The sequence below is a fragment of the Cherax quadricarinatus genome, chromosome 3, assembly GCF_038502225.1.
Source record: "Cherax quadricarinatus isolate ZL_2023a chromosome 3, ASM3850222v1, whole genome shotgun sequence".
Taxonomy (NCBI): Eukaryota; Metazoa; Arthropoda; class Malacostraca; order Decapoda; family Parastacidae; genus Cherax; species Cherax quadricarinatus.
Window position 1 is genome coordinate 7535153 of NC_091294.1, and position 15120 is coordinate 7550272.

Consider the following 15120-nt stretch of genomic DNA (forward strand, 5'->3'; position numbering starts at 1 on the left):
AAGTTTGTGGGAAAGGTTGTGGGAGGGTGTGAGTGTGGAGGGGGATGTGTTGAGCTGGTGGGATACAACGGCGAAGATGAGGATTTAAGAATTCTACATACGCCAGGGGTGGCATGAGAACCAGCTGGCTTATGGGCTAATTAGGTATGTTTAGGGGCAGTTAAGGGAGTGTTATGAGAGAGAGGGAGGGGGGTGGGAGCCCCAGTGGCAGACATAGAGGAATTAAAGAATAGACTCAGGGAACTGCAAAATAAATGGTTTGATGCAGTAAGGGATTTAAGGGGGTTAGAGAAGGTGATATGGGGTGATAGGCCATCGGCGTGTGCTCTGCAAGGGCAGGCACATCAGTACGTTGCTATGGAAATGGTAGGATTGTGGGTCCGCAAGGAAATGGAGGGGTATAGGGTGGGGAAAGAGCTGGTTGCAGCGGAGAGGATGGGGGGTATGTAGATGCTTGGCTTAGTGCATATATGAGAAGTGTGGGTGTGAGTGAGAGGGCGTTAAAGGAGACGGGAGATTGGGTGCGGTGTGTGCTTGACAGGGAAAAGTTACAGGGGAATATCGTAGAGGAGGGGGTGTGGACGGCATTAATGGGCATTAGTTGGGGTAAGGCGCCGGGGATAGATGGGCTGCCTAGCGACTTTTATATACAGCACTGGGGTCTACTGAAGGAATTTTTGGTGAAATTGTTTAATGTCATGAAAGAGTGGGGTGAGTTGGGGGAGTTGCAAGTGACAGTGATTGTAGTTTTGGTACCAAAGGGTGATAGTACACGGTGAGGGATTATCGAATGATATTGCTCATATGTGTGGACTACAAACTCTTTGCGAAAATATTGGGAAACTGTTTTAAGAGGGCCATTGGCAAGGTTATATTAGGGGGCCAATATGGGGTACCAGGGAGATCAATGTACGAGGGGCATGGGGTCATTAGAAGGTTCATTGAGAGTACATGTGAGGGGGGAGGGGTATTAGTGCTGGACTGGAGGGCAGCATATGATAGTGTCGAGAGGAATGCATTGTGGAGAATCATGAGGTGGCAGGGGTTCGGGGAGGAAATAGTGAGATGGGTGTGTACTTTATATCAGGGAGTCGGCATGTGTGTGCAGGTTAATAGGAGGGTGGGGTCGTGTGTGTACATGGGCAGGGGACTGAGACAGGGATACCCTCCATCACAAATGCTATTTGCATGTTTACAGAACCCTTTTTACAGGGCAGTGGAGCTGTGCATATGGAAGGGAGTCAGGGATGATCTGAGTGGTGGGAGACCTGGTATCATAGGTTATGTTGATGACACGACAGTCCTAGCGAGTGGGAGGGAGGGATTGGTGGGTCTGGGGAGGGTTGTGGATGTTTTTGGGTAGGCAACAGGTATGGCAGTGAATGTGGATAAATCAAAGCTCATGAGATTAAGGGCATGGAATGGGCGAGAAGGTGAGGGTGACGGGGTGAGGTGGTGTGTTGTGGATCGGTACAGATGGTGAGGGAGGTTAATTCAAAGTGTGTAGTAGATAGAGTGCTTGGAAGATTGACTGGGTTGCGGCCGACACATCTTACGCTGCACCAGAGGGTTACTGTGGTCAATGTGCTTATATTTAGCAAAATATGGCATGTGGCTGCATTGTACCCTTTGGCGTATGGGGATGTTCGGAGATTGTTGGGTAAGGTTTTCCTTTTTATTTGGGGTTCGAGATGTGACTGGGGTGGTAACACTCCCGGTAGCCAAGGGAGGGCTGGAGTTAATTCACTTGGAACGAAGGTTGAAGAGCATCTATGTGAAGCACGGGATTCTGCAGGTGTGTGAGGATGGGGGTGGAGGGTTGGGGATTGTGTGAGAAGATATTCAGAGATGGTGGAGGGGACAGGATTTGCGAGATTGTGATGATATGTTGTGTGTCCTAATGCTCAGCAGAGATCTGAAGAACATGCGGGTAGGGTCCATAGAGAGGAAGCTATGGCCAAGGGAGGCAGTGGCTGAGGAAGGGGCCACCCGATGTACGCATGAGAAGATAAGATAAGATAAGATTTCGTTCGGATTTTTAACCCCGGAGGGTTAGCCACCCAGGATAACCCAAGAAAGTCAGTGCGTCATCGAGGACTGTCTAACTTATTTCCATTGGGGTCCTTAATCTTGTCCCCCAGGATGCGACCCACACCAGTCGACTAACACCCAGGTACCTATTTGCTGCTAGGTGAACAGGACAATAGGTGTAAGGAAACGTGTCGGAATTTCCACCCGCCGGGAATCGAACCCAGGCCCTCCGTGTGTGAAGCGGGAGCTTTAGCCACCAGACCACCGGGGATGGTTAAAAGGGTTGTATATCCAGCTGCATGTGAGGAAGGTAATGCATAGGTTCCTCCATGGGATCTTGCCGTCCGGGGTAGTTTTATGTAATAGATCAGGGAGGGTGGGGTGTGTCAAGATTGTGGGGTAGATGAGTTGGCTTTTCATGTAGTCTACTTTTGCAAACGTCTAGGGGTTGTGAGGGAATGGATGGGGAAAGTAATTCAGTATTTGGGGGGGAAGGGTTGACTTTGTCTTTATATCGTGGGCAATGAGAGATAAAGGTGTGGGGAATGTAAGATGGCCCTAGCTGCAACTTTTTATAGGATGAAGTGTCGCAACAGGGAAATATATGGGGGGAGGTAGGAGAGGGATTATTCGGAGGGTTATAGAGATTTTCCGTTGAAGGATTTATGGGTTTTATAGATTGTCAGGGGTAAGAATGGGCTCGTCTCCCGTGGGAGGGGTGCGACTGCGTGCATGAGGAGTGTGTCGCAGTGGTCTGACTGTCTGTGTGTGTGGGATTGCGAGTTAAAAGGGCTTGGGGGGGGGACTTTTTGGTCGGGGTCTGTGGGATGTGTAGGTCCTACAGCAAGGAAGCCTGACTGGTCAGACATGACCATTGGGCATGTTGTGTGATTGGGGTTTGTGTTGTGTGAGTGTTGTATAGCTTCCTTGAGGTGTTAATATGTGTGATATGCCTATCATATTTGCATTACTGTTTATTGTCTTCCTTGTCAGGAGTTCTGGTGTTTCAGTTTAGAGCACACTGCATCCTTAGTCTGTGCACAGTTAAGGCCTTTTCTCAAAGGTAGTATGTGTACTCAGCCTGCGGGTTATGTGGGCAGCTAGGCTTCTACATTGAGTTAGTCTCGTCAGGGTAGTAGAGAAGAATGTGTGAGTGTTTTTACTTGGGGGAATTATTGAGTGGCATGCGTGGGGTGAGGGGTTGTATGGTATCTATGTTGTGCTATAGATTGTAGACAGATGTGACGCACAACAAGTGATTTTATTTATTTATTTATGTCTTTGCATATAGTACATTCAGATTAAGTACAGTATTTACAATAATGGGTAGCAATGCAAACAGAGCCTCTATTATGCCTAGGCATTATGGGCCGACTTAACATTATTGGCTTACAGACTACTTACCACTTAAGAAATTGTATCATAGTTGTACAGTAGAATATTAATTATAAGTGAATCTAATTTATATAAGACAAAAGATATATTCATATACTCAAAACTGCATTTTGTGAAACAATGATTCAATTATATTCCTGTCGACAATGGATAAAAGGTTCAAAAGTAGTTGTTGAAATTATATGGGAATAACATAAGTGAGTATGTGAGTACTGTGTATTTAGCATTTAGTCTAGGGTGATTAAGTGGCTTTCGAGAAGTCTTAAATTGGTTTTCAGACCGGGTTACTTTAATATCTTCTGGTAATGAATTCCATATTTTGGGGCCCTGTATGTGCATAGAATTTTTACACAGTGTGATATGGACATGAGGTACATCAAAAAGATATGTGTCTTGTGTTATGGTCATGTGTCCTGTTAAGGTTGGAGAAAAGTTTGAGTGGAGGGTTTATATTTGCGTGTATTGTTCTGTGTATGTAGTAGGCACATGAATAAGTATGGATGTTCTTAATGGTAAGCAGATTTAGACTTTTGAAAATTAGTGGAGTATGCTGGCGGGAGTGGGAATTTGTTATCATTCTGACTGCTGCCTTTTGCTGGGTTATTAGAGGTTTTAGGTGATTCAGTGTTGTTGATCCCCATGCACAAATTCCATATGTGAGATAAGGGTATATGAGTGAATGGTACAGTGCCAGGAGAGCTGATTGTGGAATGTAGTACCTTATCTTTGATAGTATACCTACAGTCTTAGAGATTTTCTTGGTGATTTGTTGTATGTGTGTCTGGAACTTAAGGCTACGGTCAAGGTGGATACCTAGGAATTTTCCCTCTGCAAGTCTTGTGACTGATGATCCGCTTAGCGTTAAGTGGAACATTTGCAGCTTTGTTTCCAAACTGAATGAAATGGGTTTTATCAGTACTCAGGGCAAGTTTATTAGTCATCATCCAGGTAGATATTTTCTGTAATTCAGCATTGACTGTGTTTGCTAGTATGACTGTGTTTGGGTGGGAAAAGATATATGTAGTGTCATCTGCAAATAATATGGGGTTTGAGTAGCTGTGATGCATTCGGTAGATCATTGATGTAGATGAGAAAGAGGAGTGGTCTAAGGACGCTTCCTTGTGGGACTCCTACTGTGATTGGTTGGGTGGAGGAGTTTGCACCATTTGTGTACACATATTGAATTCTGCTACTAACGTATGACTTTAGGTAATTGAGGGAGTGGCCTCTGATACCATAATGCGTTAATTTAGAGTACAGCAGTTCATGGTCGACTGTATCAAAAGCTTTACGTAAATGAATGAAGATGCCCAGCGGGACTTCTTTCTTTCGAGTTCTAGCATGTGTATGATAGCATCATTTGTGCTTTTATTATTCCTGAATCCAAACTGACAAGGGTTTAATATGTTGTGTAAGACGAAGTAGGAATAGATCCATCTATGAATTAATTTTTCAAAAATTTTAGAGAGCAGTGGTAAGTTAGATATTGGTCTATAGTTATTCAAGTCAGCTTGGTCGCCTCCTTTATGGATCAGAGTGCCTCGCTATTTTGAAGATTGTTGGGAAGGTAGGTGATTCAATGGATTTGTTAAAGAGTGTTGCAGTAATTGGTGAGAAGCTTTTTTGTACATAAAAGCAGGAAAGTTGTTTATGTCTCCTGCCTAGTTTTTAAGGGTGTTGATGATGAGAGAGACTTCTAGTGGGTTGGTTGGACCTAGGAATAACGTATTTGGGTAGGAACCTATGAGGTAGTCTGATAGACGGGTGTTTGAGCTTGGTATTTTGTTCGCTAGATTTTTTCCTATGGTAGAGAAGAAAACATTGAGTCTTTTTGCAGTTTCAGTTGGTGTGAGTAGGGGTTCGTCTGATTTTGTTAGTTTGATTGTTTTGTTTTGGGATAACTTTTTAGTTCCAAGAATTTCAGATTAAGTTTTCCAGGTCTGTTTCATATCACTATTGATGTTATGTAATCTATTTTCATAATACATTTTTTTAGATCTTCTTATCAGGCTGGTAAGAGCTGACGAGTAACATTTAGATTGTTCTCTAGTTATTTGACCCATTCTATACTGTTTTTCATATTTGTGCTTTGTGTTAATGGATTTAAAGATGCTTGGTGTTAGCCAGGGATTATTCAGTCTCTTTGCTGTGATCTGTTTAGTTTTTCTGGGGCAATGTCTGTTATAGAGGCATTGGGCTTTTTTTAGAAAATTATTTATACATTCATTCATATGTGCATATGTTTAGAGCTCATTTTGCCAATGTTATTCATAACTGCTATAAAGTTGTTAACAGCTGTCTCGTTGTGTAGTCTGAAGGTTACTTTAGTAAAGTCTTGGGGCAATTTACCTAGATTAGTTATGAGAAAGGTTGGGTAGTGGTCTGTAGTATTGTCTGTGATTATGCCTGATATGAATGGGGATAGGGTGTTAGTCCAGTTCGAGAATATTGAGAATATCAATGGTAAAATTTGAGCTTGGGAAATGTCAAGTCGATTATGTAATAGTGTATGCTTCAGCAAATAGTGAGTTTATCCCCTTTCAACATTATGTATGGATTTAAATATGAGGCTTTCTTCTTGAATTTTGGGTATACTCACCTATGTCGGTTGACATGGTATTGTAATATCTGCACTAGCAGGTCATGTGAAACGCATGGTCACAATTATTTAGGTGTTAAATGTTGTCCATTCTCTGTAGGATGTGATGTACAGATTATCTCCGGCAGTGTAAATAATGTCTGCAGGAAGTAAGTTTATTCAGGTATACACATATACAATTACATAGAATATCATACATAGCAGCATATGTGTAGAGAACCTGGGATAACCCAAAAAAGTCAGACAGAGTGACTTATTTTCCCATTATACCTTATTATTATAATATAAAGGTTATAATATTTTCTTATTATTCTTTAATGAAGATAATGTCTTATTATCATACTAAAAAGACTACTACACGAGGGTCATTAAGACTATCTATAATACGAGGGTCATTACTAGGAATAAGGTAAAATTACATGTGTGTTAGCTAAAAAATAAAAAATCATTCCCCTCCCTTTCTGTAGCTACATTCATCAGACACCTTTTGGCACTCTTCTTGAACTGGTTCATGCTATGACTGTCTTTGATATGTGCGGGCAGTTTAGTTTAATATGTTTATTATGCACCCCATACCCATCCTATGGGCGGTAGTCAAAAGATTACAGAGGTACATAATTGGTCCAGGGACTGGACTCCAAAGTTTTGATTGCTGAGCAAGTTACAGAGGTAATGAAGTCACAATTTACCAAGGTAATGAACTCACAATTTACAAAGGTAATGAACTCCAGGTAGATCTAGTCACAATCATGACAAGTTACAATGGTATTTACAGATTACAGAGGTACGTAATGGGTCCCATTCCTTTATTGCTGTACAATAAAAGGTGTTTGAAGCCTGGCCACTGACTGTGGGTACTACAAAGTTGGTAGGTTTATGTATATAGGATGATATATATTTTGAGACGTTAATTAACGTCAATGACTGTTTTGGTCGTTATGACTGATGACAGCAGACACAGTTACTGGGCATGTGGGGGAGGGGTTGAAGTGTCAGCTGTAGTATGTTAACTCCAACATGAACGCTATTAATTTATGCCATAGGTATATAAAGGTTAGGGTGTGGATTGTGTTATATGGTAGGAATAGAGCCATCATGAATTGGTTTGGTTTTATACCAGTGGAGTTTTTGTAACACGTAACCATGCGCGCATACCTATACAGGTATTTGGCGTACAATTTAAATTCGTATGGTACCATTATCACAACAGTGGAATTATTGGCGTTGGTATGTTCAGACATTAGTTGTATTTATAATGTCAGCCGTTTACTGGCTGGATTTGTGTTTATATATTGTGTCACTGAAATTTTTCATACTAATGTTCTTATAAATGTTTAAGTATAAGAGATTTGTCACTGTGTATACTAATGTGAAAATGGAATGTTTTCACGGGAGGGGGGGTAGGAGTGTAAGCATGACTGGGTAGGTATCCAGCGTTTTTTATAACACCATCTGTTCATGTGAAGCACAGTACATAGAAGCAGTGTTCGATTTGAGTGAAGTCAGTTCTGATGTCATTATGCATGTGCTTATTTCAGTAGCTTATGTAGTCACAGTTGATTATTACTCACCACCTATATCTTGTTACATATTAATTTATGTACCCATATATATTCTGTACCTGAAGTTTTAAATAAAATATAAAAAAAATTGTTAATCTGCTAAGCCCAGTTCGGGCTAGGAATGATAATTGTCTTATTGATTATAATAATAATAATGCTGATGACACTGTGCTTTTGGAAGATTCTGAAGAGAAGTTACAGAGGTTGGTGGATGAATTTGGTAGGGTGTGTAAAAGAAGAAAATTAAAAGTGAATATAGGAAAGGATAACAAAAAAATTAGGTGACGAAAGACTGGATACCAGATTGGAGGGAGAGAGTATGGAGGAGGTGAATGTATTCATATATTTAGGAGTGGACGTGTCAGCAGATGGGTCTATGAAGGATGAGGTGAATCATAGAATTGATGAGGGGAAAAGGGTGAGCGGTGCACTTAGGAGTCTGTGGAGACAAAGAACTTTGTCCTTGAAAGCAAAAGGGGGAATGTATGAGAGTATAGTTGTACCAACACTCTTGTATGGGTGTGAAGCATGGGTGATGAATGTTGCAACGAGGAGAAGGCTGGAGGCAGTGGAGATGTCACGTCTGAGGGCAATGTGTGGTGTGAATATAATGCAGAGAATTCGTAGTTCGGAAATTAGGAGAAGGTGTGAGATTACCAAAACTATTATCCAGAGGGCTGAGGAAGGGTTGTTGAGGTGGTTGTTGAGGTGGTTCGGACATGTAGAGAAAATGGAACAAAACAGAATGACTTCGAGAGTGTATAAATCTGTAGTGGAGGGAAGGCGGGGTAGGGGTCGGCCTAGGAAAGGTTGGAGGGAGGGGGTAAAGGAGGTTTTGTGTGCGAGGGGCTTGGACTTCCATCAAGCATGCATGAGCGTATTTGATAGGAGTGAATGGAGACAAATGGTTTTTAATACTTGAATTGCTGTTGGAGTGTGAGCAAAGTAACATTTATGAAGGGACTCAGGGAAACTGGCAGGCCGGACTTGAGTCCTGGAGATGGGAAGTACAGTGTCTAGACTCTGAAGGAGGGGTGTTAATGTTGCAGTTTTATAACTGTAGTGTAAAGCTCCCCTGGAGTTTACCTGGAGAGAGTTCCGGGGGTCAACGCCCCCGCGGCCCGGTCTGAGACCAGGCCTCCTGGTGGATCAGAGCCTGATCAACCAGGCTGTTGCTGCTGGCTGCACGCAAACCAACATACGAGCCACAGCCCGGCTGATCCGGAACTGACTTTAGGTGCTTGTCCAGTGCCAGCTTGAAGACTGCCAGGGGTCTGTTGGTAATCCCCCTTATGTGTGCTGGGAGGCAGTTGAACAGTCTCGGGCCCCTGACACTTATTGTATGGTCTCTTAACGCGCTAGTGACACCCCTGCTTTTCATTGGGGGGATGGTGCATCGTCTGCCAAGTCTTTTGCTTTCGTAATGAGTGATTTTCGTGTGCAAGTTCGGTACTAGTCCCTCTAGGATTTTCCAGGTGTATATAATCATGTATCTCTCCCTCCTGCGTTCCAGGGAATACAGGTTTAGGAACCTCAAGCGCTCCCAATAATTGAGGTGTTTTATCTCCGTTATGCGCGCCGTGAAAGTTCTCTGTACATTTTCTAGGTCGGCAATTTCACCTGCCTTGAAAGGTGCTGTTAGTGTGCAGCAATATTCCAGCCTAGATAGAACAAGTGACCTGAAGAGTGTCATCATGGGCTTGGCCTCCCTAGTTTTGAAGGTTCTCATTATCCATCCTGTCATTTTTTCTAGCAGATGCGATTGATACAATGTTATGGTCCTTGAAGGTGAGATCCTCCGACATGATCACTCCCAGGTCTTTGACGTTGGTGTTTCGCTCTATTTTGTGGCCAGAATTTGTTTTGTACTCTGATGAAGATTTAATTTCCTCTTGTTTACCATATCTGAGTAATTGAAATTTCTCATCGTTGAACTTCATATTGTTTTCTGCAGCCCACTGAAAGATTTGGTTGATGTCCGCCTGGAGCCTTGCAGTGTCTGCAATGGAAGACACTGTCATGCAGATTCGGGTGTCATCTGCAAAGGAAGACACGGTGCTGTGGCCGACATCCTTGTCTATGTCAGATATGAGGATGAGAAACAAGATGGGAGCGAGTACTGTGCCTTGTGGAACAGAGCTTTTCACCGTAGCTGCCTCGGACTTTACTCTGTTGACGACTACTCTGTGTGTTCTGTTAGTGAGGAAATTATAGATCCATCTACCAACTTTTCCTGTTATTCCTTTAGCATGCATTTTGTGCGCTATTACGCCATGGTCACACTTGTCCAAGGCTTTTGCAAAGTCTGTATATATTACATCTGCATTCTTTTTGTCTTCTAGTGCATCTAGGACCTTGTCGTAGTGGTCCAATAGTTGAGACAGACAGGAGCGACCTGTTCTAAACCCATGTTGCCCTGGGTTGTGTAATTGATGGGTTTCTAGATGGGTGGCGATCTTGCTTCTTAGGACCCTTTCAAAGATTTTATGATATGGGATGTTAGTGCTATCGGTCTGTAGTTCTTTGCTATTGCTTTACTGCCCCCTTTGTGGAGTGGGGCTATGTCTGTTATTTTTAGTAACTGTGGGACGACCCCCGTGTCCATGCTCCCTCTCCATAGGATGGTAAAAGCTCGTGATAGGGGCTTCTTGCAGTTCTTGATGAACACGGAGTTCCGTGAGTCTGGCCCTGGGGCAGAGTGCATGGGCATGTCATTTATCGCCTGTTCGAAGTCATTTGGCGTAAGGATAACATCAGATAGGCTTGTGTTAACAAAATTCTGTGGCTCTCTCATAAAAAATTAATTTTGATCTTCGACTCTCAGTCTGGTTAGCTGCTTGCTAAAAACTGAGTCATATTGGGACTTGAGTAGCTCACTCATTTCCTTGCTGTCATCTGTGTAGGACCCATCTTGTTTAAGTAGGGGCCCAATACTGGACGTTGTTCTCGACTTTGATTTGGCATAGGAAAAGGAATACTTTGGGTTTCTTTCGATTTCATTTATGGTTTTTAGTTCTTCCCGCGATTCTTGACTCCTATAAGATTCCTTTAGCTTAAGTTCGATGTTTGCTATTTCTCTGACCAGTGACTCCCTACGCATTTCAGATATATTGGCCTCTTTTAGCCGCTCTGTTATTCTTTTCCGTCGCCTGTAAAGGGAGCGCCTGTCTCTTTCTATTTTACATCTACTTCTTTTTCTTAGAGGAATAAGCCTTGTGCTTACATCGAGTGCCACTGAGTTAATCTGTTCTAGGCATAAGTTGGGGTCTGTGTTGCTTAGTCTATCTTCCCAGCTTATATCGGTTAGGACTTGGTTTACTTGGTCCCACTTTATGTTTTTGTTATTGAAGTTGAATTTAGTGAATGCTCCCTCGTGACTAATCTCATTATGTCTATCTGGGGCTCCGCGCATACATGTCTGAACCTCTATTATGTTGTGATCTGAGTATATTTTTTTGATATGGTGACACTGCGTATCAGATCATCATTGTTAGTGAAGATGAGGTCTAGTGTATTCTCCAGTCTAGTAGGCTCTATTATTTGCCGATTTAAATTGAATTTTGTGCAGAGATTTAAAAGCTCGTGTGTGTGTGAGTTCTCGTCAGAGCTGCCTCCTGGTGTTATCACTGCAACAACATTATTTGCTATATTCCTCCATTTTAGGTGCCTTAAGTTGAAATCCCCCAGGAGCAAGATGTTGGGGGCAGGAGCTGGCAGATTTTCCAGACAGTGGTCAATTTTTAACAGCTGTTCCTGGAATTGCTGGGACGTTGCATCCGGAGGCTTGTAGAATACCACAATGACTAGGTTTTGGTTCTCGATCTTTACTGCTAAAACTTCCACTACATCATTTGAGGCATTACCTTGAATCAGGGCATAACCATCGCTTCTGACCTGCCCTTTAAGATAAAATAATTTTTGTGACCTCTGCTAGGTCATTCCTTACATGTACAGCAGCCTTAAATACTGACCAGAATTCCTCCCAGTTGTCTCCTGGATTGAATGTTGGTAGACTTAACTCTGGGAGTTTGGGCAAAGATCTGGCACTTATATTACTAGATTGCTCAACTGTAGTATTTACACATTTTAATTTATTTAATACCTCACTTTTACATGAGAGTATTTTCTCTTCCAGTTCATAATACTAATTAATAACGCCCTCTCATTATCATCTGCACAATTCCCCAGCAGATCTCCTTCATATTCTTTGTAATACAATTTATATGACATACCTATTCTCTAATGATTTCTAAATTAACCTTATTCACATTTTCTTCTGCCACCAGTTCCAGGCATTTATTATAAGCACTGCTCACATGACCTTTTTTTGCATTTAATGAGGCCTTTAAGGCTTTAATTCAAATGGATCTTCCATTCACATTAACTCCACTATTCTCATCCATGGCTCCTTTATGTATTAGACTCAGTTAATGAACACTGGTTATGCAAATTATCCAATGTGGCACTGGTATAATTATTACAATATGCACCAAATATCCTAGCCAAATATTTCCTGGCTTAGCAAGTTAATTATAATTATGATTATTATAATCAGAAAGAAGACAATTATCATTTCTAGCCCTAACTGGGCGTAGGAAATTAATAATTATAGCAATTACAATCCTAGCCTCGCTTTGCTTAGCAATTTATATATATATATAATATATATATATATATATATATATATATATATATATATATATATATATATATAATTACACAAATCCATTAATATTACAAATGTATAAGAAATACAATTCCAGCCCCACTGGGCATGCAAATCCAGTTAATTGTGAATATGCATTACACAAACACCATTAATTAATTAATTGATGTCAATTATACATGAACCCAGCAATCCATTACTTTCAATCAAATTATGAAATTAAATAAAATTTTTACTGGTTACATATCCGAGTTCTTTAGAACCAAAGGCTTATTGTAAATTATTATTATTATTATTATTATTATTATTATTATTATTATTAGGTGATATAAGTGGTACTTAAGCCACAGTAGGTCACAGGACTGTTACTCCCTCGATGCCCACTTCTTCACCACTCTCACAAAAATCTAGACCTGATATTAAATTAATAATTGCAATATTAAACATTAATACCAACAATGGTAAATTATAAAATAATGTGGACTGTATATGATTTGGCTTGCTGGATACACTAAAGAAATTCGTATTATCACTTACCATTTAATTACTGGATGATAATTATTTTATGGAAACACACCCTAACGCCACCTCTACATCTAGGATTTGCAATGGCCAATGCAACAACTACTGTACATTATGGGTATGCATCACTTAGCTAAGGTGTGTTGTTGAGAAAGATTCATTCAAGTCCTCTATTTTTCCGTCCTTGTTTCCAAATTGTGGGCTTTCCACACTATTTATCCCAATTCTTCAGCAGGAACATGTCAGCAGTTTCTAAATTAAAGATTGAGACTGATATACACTAACTGACCTTCGAGAACGCCTGATTACATGGCACAATTCAGTCTAGTGTTCACACATTGAATTCAGTATGTCCCCCTCCCTTGCGGCGTCACTCCTCGGCTGTTCTGCCTCCCCACTCACTCGAAATTTCTTGAAGGGTCAAAATATCATCACATTTTAATACGCAATTATTATATTATTCATTTATATGTTCTACATTTAGGAAACTATGTGAAAAATTTCCACAGAAGGTATTCAGACTCAATTCAAGAAACCAAAGCACAGATCCAGTTCCCTAGATCAAGAGCCCCTCACGAGCGTGAAGGTGTCATCATAAATTTCTCCAATGTACGGTTATTTGAGTATTATTCCAGTCACGGTATTGTGTCTTTTTATTATTCACTGTTATGAAATTATAGTCTACTAAAATTCTTTTTTTTTTTTTTGTAGCAGGATGATGGCATTATAGAGAGTGCTGCCACGTTCAACACTGAAAATGAACTTTAAGAAGCAGATGATACCAGCAAACTCATATACCGGAGTGGAGGGTGATGAACGCAGCTTCATGAAGAACACAAGGTTGAGTTTTACCACATTCTACAGACATTACCTGGAGTTTACCTGGAGAAAGAATAATATTTGTTTCATCAATACTAAAACAAAACTTAAGGTGCTGATATATAAATATTGTGAATTAAAGGCAGTCAACTGGATGAGAACCCACAGTAAAGACTAAGACGGTAGTAGTAGAAACATGACACAGAAGAACCTCGTATTCTGTTTACATTAAAATCTAAGTTAATTTTCAGACCTAGGTTAGGTTATTCATTATTTCCCGTTGAAGAATCTGTCAGCTCAGATGTGATGAAAATAACGTGTTTCTTTATAGCCTTGATGCTGTTTAATTATAAATGTTGACTAGAAATACATAGTATGTAAAAAGGATACCAATAAATAAAGATGTTAATGAATATATGTACTCTTCCTCTCCAGTTCAATGGTGATCATAAATTATCTTGGTTATTATATTACCAAACTCAAATTCAATCAATTTTTAAAGTGTACTTGTGAACTTCATTACTATTCATGTGTATAATTTAAAACATGCTATAGTTTTGCTTCACATAAATACATCTACTTTGTTTTCACTGACTGTGTATGAAAAACTTGTTATAATTACACTATAAAATTGTCTAGATTATACAGAGCAGCTAAACATTATCACTAATCCAAAGTTTTTAAATTTTAAATCAGTTGAACAAATAAACTTATAAAATTTTATTACTATTATAGATAACTATGTCTTATACGTTATTTCATAAAATAATTCATAATTACAATCATCAGCATCAAATACAGTACGTGCATTCATTTTTAAATAGGCAGAAAATATGTACCTCTGGTGATATTCACTGAACAAAAAATCATTCTCTTATTCCTCGCTGTAAATAAAACCACAGCACTTCGTTCAATGCCATACTCTCACATTATCACCCTATATAATAATACTTGTATACCCAGCATGCCTATTATGTGCAAGATAAATGTCCATTAAAAGTGCCTGTCCCATTATCTTCAGCTGAAACCCATGATGACAGTTTGCAATGAGTTTACGTGCAAAATAACCCGTGATTTTATTTATCTCTTGGGTAATTTGATCTTGGTGTTGTCATCCTGTCTATCCCTACCAGGATACGGGAATATGATTGGTAATTCTGTGTACCTTTGTATCTACATAATGTACACCCCATCCTGCTGAAATATATGGAAATGTTTTTGTGTTGTTTTATTTGTATGCCGGACAATAAATTCTAATTGAACTTTTAAAATACAGTAGAAATAAAGTATATTTTCTAGCACCCACATAATTATTATTGATTTTGATATTGATATATATATATATATATATATATATATATATTGATTACAAGTTATCAAGAAAAATCACATAATTAACACCCAAAGTTCGCATTACGTATGAAACCTGATTAAAAAGCGAGTCTTCTGAATGGTGATGCTCATATACAGTACATTCTTCTAAACGACAGCAGAAACATAAGTGATGGAGAATGTCTTTTCTTTGT

General features: G+C 40.0%; 1 protein-coding gene across 3 annotated transcripts in view; it reads left to right on the forward strand.

Moving 5' to 3' along the window:
- The window catches only part of LOC128706555 (capping protein inhibiting regulator of actin dynamics), a 179976-nt gene extending 165163 nt beyond the window's left edge, over positions 1-14813 (forward strand). For 2 of the 3 annotated variants that reach the window (XM_070090061.1, XM_070090067.1), the window contains one exon: positions 13487-14813. In XM_070090061.1, the coding sequence (XP_069946162.1) occupies positions 13487-13494 (8 nt within the window). In that variant the 3' untranslated portion in view covers positions 13495-14813. The remainder of the gene's footprint in view (positions 1-13486) is intronic. The other variant, XM_070090074.1, reaches the window with a different exon arrangement.
- Positions 14814-15120: the final 307 nt, after the last annotated feature.